Here is an 8085-nt window from a genome sequence, read left to right as displayed (position 1 = left end):
ATTTTGGAGGATTTTCTATGGGTGATGCTCTTGATTAACCCTGGGCTTCGTGCTCCGATTCGCCCACGGAGTGCACGTAGCGCTGCCTACTTCGCCGTTTACGAAGTAGGTGTAGCAGGCAGCGCTACACACACGCCGCAGCGAAGAAGAGCTGCCCACCACCCGCCTCCCGCCCACCCTCATTTTAAAATAATTTAAAGAAGGTTAAAGGTAAAGAAACCACCTTACCTTCAGTGCCTCATCCCGGGGCTCCATCTTCTTGCTGGATGGTAACTTCTTCACGCAAATGCACATGCGCGGACACCCGCGCATGCGCATTTCTCACGAGAAATGCGGGCTCTACGGGCGCGACTCAGCAGTAGGGCTTTCCCAGTGATATTGGAATCTGGCCCTTAGTCTATTTTATGAAAGTCAAAACTCTCCAGTAGGGCAAAAGTTGCAGGCTGTAGCTGAAGAGGAGCCCATGAGGCCAGATACCTTTTCTGCGAGGAGCCACTAAATGGAATTTGCTGCTGCGGAGAAGAACGTAGCTACAGCAAAGGCAAGCTGACGGGCAATGCACCTTGGGCAAATTAGTTATCAGGTATGCCCTGGTCTCCTTGTGGTTCTCAGGTTCGCAGAGCACTTTTGGCAGAAAGGTTTTATGTCCCAACTACTGACTTTGGGCTATCACGGCTCTTTTAACACACTTTCCCAGGGTTCGGGACTCCAGTGGAACCGTTTGGGAGGTCACTGCTCATTTAGGCTGGTTCCTAGTGCGGGTTCAAGATGGTTGGAGCCTTTTCTGTTCTTGATGCTCTAAGAGCAAATATGTTAGTCTTGGGCTTGAGCATAGTATCAGGTGTCAAGAAGCAGGGCAGTAGCACAGAGCAGGCTTCAGGCAGCAGGGCAGTCCTCTTGGTGCAGCAAGGAAGTCTTCTGAAGTACCCTGCTACCTGTAGCATGCTATGTCCTCGGAGAGTCCTACAGCAGGTCCAGAAGTGAACTGAAGGGGTAAGGGTTGTAATTTTAAGCCTGGTGGCAGCTTTGAAGTGGAAGACACTTCTTATTATTTTCTCCAACAGAAGAGCCTGGATTTTCTTTACTCCCTGCTCTGGTCCCAGGCTGACTTAGTCATAATAGTGTGAAGGTATTTGTGTCTGAGCCAAGGCAGTGTTTTTGTAGTACAAGTAGGGCTGTGTACAGCAGTGCCCCTTCATCCTGTCAGGATGGCCCATCTTGCCAATTACCAGTACCTCTAATATGTGGCTGTCTGGAAGGAATGCACAAAGGCAACAGCTCCTAGTCCTGTGACCCAGGGTACAGGCAAAAGGGTCCAAATGGTTAGGGCATGAAAATGCCAACTTTCTAAAAGTGTCATTTTCAGAGTTGTGACTTCAAACCCATTTTCACCATTAAAGAGGATTTTAAATTACATTTCCTAACACACCAAACACAGGGACGTAACACAGGCCCCCGCATCCCCCGCAGTGCGGGGGGCCCTGAGCTAGAGGGGGCCCCCTCAGCACTGTACTCACACCAGAGAGCTCCGGATTAAATCCGGAGCGGGGGCCAATCTGTGTACCTTGCAGGGGGACCCCTTCAACTTTCGTTCTGCCACTGACCACACATGATTTTTCTACTTGCTCCCAGACAACGTCTGTGACATATTAAATGTAATAAGGTAACCCAATGCTATCTGTAGTTAATCTTGTGCTACTGATTGCATCTACTAATGAAGTCATGGACTTCAAAGTTAAATTATAATGTTACAAAGTTAGTGGTCTGGGTTGCCTGTACCTAAGGCAATGTGGTTGATGCCCCTTTCTGTCACCAAATAATGGGGTTCCCCTTACAACCTATATTATTGGACTTTCTATATGACAATCAGTGTGCAGATATAATTTTGTTAAAAATGACACTTCAGGTAAAAACTACTTTAATGTAGAATTACTTTCATACAAGGGGTAATCAACCATTTCTTAACCAATGGAACATTGAATGCAAATTATATTTCGACCAAGAGAAAAAAAATTACAACTGAAAACGTTCTATACTTATTCAATTTTCCAGGAGTTTTCACTTTATGAAAATATGTAGCCTATTTGGTTTTTCTAACAAGCAATTTATAATTTTACCATTGTTTATAATTTATACTAATAGCTGTTGTCTGTCCAATTGCAGCCCATCTTCAGATCCAGTTTTCCAGAGGAAATGAAGGCAAAGAACTTGACCAGTGTAGACAACTTCTTGATTGTGGGATTTTCAGACCTTATCCAACTGCAAATACCACTTTTTGTTATCTTTCTCTTGCTTTACATAGGAATTCTGGTTGGAAATGTTCTTGTCATGGCAATAGTGTACGCAAATTCACAGTTGCACACTCCGATGTATTTTTTCCTCATAAATTTGTCCTTTATTGACATTTGCTATACCTCAACCATTTTCCCACATATGTTGGCCCACTTCTTTGCAAAAGGGGCCCTTATTTCATTTTCAGCATGTCTGCTTCAGGCATACCTTTTCATGGCCATGGTGTCTTTAGAATTTATTCTTCTTGCCGTCATGGCTTATGATCGCTATGCAGCAATCTGCAATCCCTTACGATACACAGCCATCATGAACAGAGTATTTTGTTTTAAGATGGCGGTTGGAACCTGGGTAGTTGGTTTTATGGATCCTGTTCCACACACTATCCTAATTTCTGGACTTTCCTTCTGTGCTTCACATGAAATCAACCACTTTTTCTGTGATGTGACAGCTCTACTGAAGCTTTCTTGTACCAACACGCACATAATTGAGACAATGACGTACATTGTTGTTGCTTTACTCCCAATTATCTCCTTTCTTTTAATAATTACATCTTACATTAACATTATCTCCACAATCCTGAAAATCCAGTCAGTGGAGGGGAGACAAAAGGCTTTTTCTACCTGCGCATCTCACCTGACTGTCGTTATATTATTCTATGGCTGTGTGTGTATTACATATGCCCGACCAACAACAACATATTCAATGCAAGACAACAAAATAATGTCTTTGTCCTACACTGTTTTTACTCCTCTGTGTAATCCCATAATATACTGCTTGAAAAACAAAGAGTTTAAAAATTCCCTAAGGAAGACAAAAATGAAATGCTAGAATGATCACCTATGTGAATGCATTATGCCTTTTTTATTATTAAATGAGTGAAACTATTTGTAATATGCTGCTGGCATGATAATAAATGTAACACTAGACTGTGTATGCTTCCCTAAATACAAGAAGCATCATTTGTAAAATGGTAACTTTGTCTAAAGAAGACAATTTTGATTGCAACGTAGCTAAATCTACAAAACAAAATTAATTCAGTATTTCCTTTACTTGAAAGAAGTGGAAACACTCCAAATGCAGAATGGCATTGTACACAAACTACCACTGAAACATGTCTCCAACAGTCTGTCTGGTGAGGTTTGCAACGGGTGTACCCGGATTATGCACAAGTCAGTTACATTTGTTAGTGGACTAAGTGAAGTTACATTGTAGATACTCAATCCCATTGTTTTTTAATTAGAATGTTTAAGGAAGAGGTTCAGCTGGAGATGACAAGCTGTAATGGCCAGAAATGTATACAGTGTAAACAAAAATAATACAGCATGGGAGTATTTTAAAGCATACCCCAACGGAATGATAGCTGCACTCAGCAAGCAACAAAAGTTATTCACAAAGAACCTGATAAATTCATAGTTTTATTTGGAGAAACATAGGTGTGTTAGATTAAGGCTACATAGCTATTGATAAATAGGCAAAGCACACAATATCACATTACCCATTGCTAAGCAATACAGCACAGCATGCAATTTCTTGAGTTCTATCTAAAATACTGGGTCATCTGTGGAAAGAGGTTGTTCTATATATGTTCAAAAAGTTGATTTCTAGGAAAACTATGTGTTGGACAAAAAAATGAAACGGTGAGATGTAACTAAAAGATGAGGACATAATTAGTTGATTGGTCAGCTGTAAGAACTCCTAAAACATTAAAATGTTGGAAGTCTCACGGGAGACAATGGATATGCTGGTGGTTAATTATGCCTGGCAAAGACTTTATACTCCACCAGTTCAATGATTCTTTTTCTGTTTAGTTTATAATATTCCATCATAAGTGGGTAGGATGTTCTAATGGTATAATAGCCCTTCTATTCTGCACTAGTCATAAAGGCTCTCAACAGTCGGCTATCATGCTATATTTTGCAATTATCTAGTACTATCTAAGGTAGGCTTGGGCGATGAACTCTGCTCCATTCTCAGAGTTTGCAGAGTTTTCCGCACTCCACGGAGCATGCGGAGCTTAGAAAACTGATTTTAGTTCAGTGCAGTGGAGTTTTTTCCCCACTCGCGCTTGCGAACAGTAAGTGATTTGTGAGGGTGGGGGCCTGCCAAGGGCGGTGGACTACCAGGTGTTGTCCAGTGCCGAGGGGGAGGGTCCGAGAATGGGGCCTCTTTCTTCTCCGGGTTGAGCTTCAGGCAGCTGCTGCTCATCCAGGATGCAACATCCTTCATTCCTTCCTGGAAGTTGAATTTGGTGCTGATTGGGTCCTTGGTGAGGGAGAGGATGAGCTGGGTGTCATTGGCGTAGGATACTATGCTGAGTCCATGCTGTCTGACGATGGCGGTGAGGGGGTCCATGTAGATGTTGAAGATCATAGTGCTGAGTGACGATACTTAGAGAACTACGCAGTTGATTTTCGTGGGCTCAGAGAGGAAGGGTGGCAGTCTGTGTGTGTGCACAAAAGTACAGGGTGCAAGAGGAAACTTGTTGTCTGATTGAGCCTGGTACCTGCTCACAAGTAGCTCTATTTCAGATGAGACCCTGAATAAATTGTTTGTGGCATGCCTAAACCTTGCAAATCAATACATATAGACATGTACACTTTCTTTTAGGCTGAAGTTTAAGGGTCTTATTTAAAGTGTGATGGGGGAGGTAAGTTTGTCTGTATGGCAAAGAACTTTCCTTCCACCACACTATGGCTCCTCCGCCCACCAAATTTAGCGTTGTCCTCTAGCCCTGCAGACAACGTTAAACATTGGCAGGAACCATCATGAAGACAGTTCCCATCAATGCATTAAAAGTTTGATGGTAGACCCAGTGAAAATGACAGTACCATCCATCATACTTTTATGATGTTTTTGTTTTTTCAAAAACAAATTCCAAGAGTGGGATTTTGTTCTTGAAAAAACATAAACTAAAACAAAAGTCTTTGGCAAACCCGCCATCCGGACCTCGGGTCGTTTTTTAGTAGATAAATTGGGACCGTGGGCAATTGTGTAATGCTGCCTGGGGAGTACAACATTTACACTATGTACTATTTATGGGTCTAATCTCGATAAATCTATGGTTTTAGAAGAGTTGAATCTAGAACTTGCGCTCTGGCCGGTGCCTTTTGTACTATGTGGAGATTTTAATATAAATTTGGTTAATAAAGAATTACAGGGTGGGATACAAGGGTACAAGGGGAGGAAACCCAGGGTTTTTAAGGCACTGTATAAACTGCTAAGGGATCATGGAATACTGGATGCATGGGATTCTCTTCAAGCGCCTGCGCCTGGGTTCATGTTTTACTGTTATCCTCATCAGAAATGAGTACGTCTCGACTGTTTTTTTATTTCTTCTGCACTATTCACGGGGGAACAGATCCACATATTTCCTAGGGTTACCTCTGATCATGCACCAATAGTTCTAGAAATCCCCACACTTTTTGTAGTCACAATCCCCCAAAAATTCTCATTTGATAGGAAGCTTTTGCTTGAAAGTGTTTTTAGAGAGCATATGCAGATATGGACTAAAGACTTTTTTGATAATAATAGACATTCTGTCACTGTATCGGTTCTTTGGGACACTTATAAAGCTTGTTTCAGAGGGGAACTACTGAGTTTTGGGCTGTATTACCAAAAGAAGGTAAAATTGGAACTACAGGAATTATACTCTTAATTGAGAATAGCGGAGGAAAAACTAATGCAAGGGATTTCGCAGCATGATGATATTGCGGATCTTCAAACTAGTGTGGCTAGATGTCAGGCTAAAATTAATCTTTTATGGAATAAGTAAAACGCTCGAAAATACTTAATTTATAAAAAGGAATGTCACAAGCATGGTGAGGTGGTGAGTCGATGTCTAGCTTTACTGCTTCAGTCGAAGGAAGCTTATCACGGAATCGCGGGTCTTAGAAATGATTCAGAAATTATGATTCATGATCCTCGAGAGATCCTTACGATTTTTGATACGTTTTATACAGACTTCTACACGGGACACAAGTCACAGGATTTAATGAGCAATCCTTGTATTCAAAAAGAGTTCATGCAGGTAGATCAGGAGGAAGTAGCGGTATTAGACAGACCTATTACAATGGAGGAATTAGAGATGGCTATTAATAATTTGGCGACTGGTAAGGTTGCAGGGCCAGATAAGGTCCCTGGTGAGGTGTATAGAGCTTTTTTCCATGATATTAAAATCGATATGTTGACAACCTTCTGTGCACCACAAAATGGGCAAGCACCTAGGTCTTGGGATGAAGCCAGTATTGTGGTATTTAGGAAGAAGGGAAAACTGCCAGAGCTTCCGTGGTCCTACTGACCAATTTCACTTGTTAACTGTGATGGGAAAATCTATGCCAAAATATTGGCAAACCGGTTGGCACAGGTTTTTCCTCCATCGGTTTCCCTACACCAACATGGCTTCATTCCTGGCCGAGGGACGGTTGAAGTGACCTGGTTCCATAGGTTGATGTGACACAGCAGACGTAGCCAGGATAGATCTTAAGCGTATTTATTAAGATAGTAAAGTCCATAGAATAACCTCAACAGGAGCAGCCTGCTAGCTGCTCAGCCCATCCTCTCAACTGTCTCACACCACACCAACCTCCAACATTCCAGTCACGTCAACATTCCACATGGAACACTCACACTGGCTGAGCAGCTAGTTAGAAGATACAGGAGAACAGTATTAACCTTACATGAAGATACTACAACGGTATCGCATATTAATAAAGTAGTGACTTTATTTGATATAGCCCAGGCGGAATCTAGGGATCTAGGGCTAATATTACTTGACGCTGAAAAAGCGTTTGATCGTTTTGCCTGGGACAATTTCTGGACCATTCTGCATCGGATGGGTTTTGGACAAGGGTTCATTCAGGCTGTATTATATCAGTCAACGGTAGCCAGGATGTGCTCAATGGGTTTGGTATCGGACCCGGTAAAAATAACTAAGGGGACTCAGCAGGGATGTCCCTGCTTGCCTTTGTTGTTTGCTCTGTATATCCACCCTTTTTTTAAGTATGTTGGAAAAAAGTATCTTGGTGAAACCTTTTTTTGTGCAGGGGACTCATCATTCTGTTTTCGCGTATGCCAGCGATATAGCCATCACAACTTCCGATCCAGTTATGGCTATACCGGAGGTGGAGAGTTTAGCTCAAGAATTTTGTAAGCGATCAGGCTCTAAGTTGAATACAACAAAAACGCAAATTCTCTGCACAAATAATAGTATGCCTAATGATCCAAGAGTGGTAAGGGAAGTGACATATCTAGGGATAAAAGTTCTGGTGTCTATGAAGGAGTTGGTGGAGGCTAACTGGGTGGCTATAATGGGCAGTATAAAAGAATCTCTTGAAAGATGGGGGCGTCTTCACTTCACATTGTTGGGCAGAAGTAACATTTTAAAAATGAATATACTTCCAAGGGTCTTATATTTTTTTAGATCAGTCCCTTTAGAAGACTCGCGGGCCCAAATCCAACAATTACAGGCACTCTGTGCTAAATTTCTTTGGGCTCCGGGGAAACCTTGACGAGCCGTACGCTTCATGAGTCTTCCAAGAGAGAGGGGCGTTTGGTTGATTCCTGATTTCACATTCTATTATTATGCGTGTTTTCTATCCAACATGCGGATATTATTGACTGGAGAGGAGGTCAGTAATCTCGCAGAAGCCCCGTGAATTTACCAAATGCTTCTAGGATCAGAGATTAAAAATGGTTTGTTTAAAGAACTAGACGGCAGCTACTATAAAAGAACGCGCTTTAAAGTTATAGAGGCTGTTTCCAAGGTGTGAAAATGTATTAGGAAAAAAATTATGT

At 42.0% G+C, this 8085-nt stretch overlaps 1 protein-coding gene across 1 annotated transcript; it reads left to right on the top strand.

Moving 5' to 3' along the window:
* Positions 1 to 2193: 2193 nt before the first annotated feature.
* On the top strand, positions 2194 to 3120 carry LOC146813171 (olfactory receptor 5V1-like). The gene has a single exon (XM_085615283.1). The coding sequence runs from the start codon at positions 2194 to 2196 to the stop codon at positions 3118 to 3120; it is 927 nt and encodes a 308-aa protein (XP_085471409.1).
* Positions 3121 to 8085: the final 4965 nt, after the last annotated feature.

This window comes from Triturus cristatus, chromosome 7 (assembly GCF_964204655.1).
Source record: "Triturus cristatus chromosome 7, aTriCri1.1, whole genome shotgun sequence".
NCBI classification, from domain to species: domain Eukaryota; kingdom Metazoa; phylum Chordata; class Amphibia; order Caudata; family Salamandridae; genus Triturus; species Triturus cristatus.
This window is presented reverse-complemented; position numbering and strand designations above follow the sequence as displayed.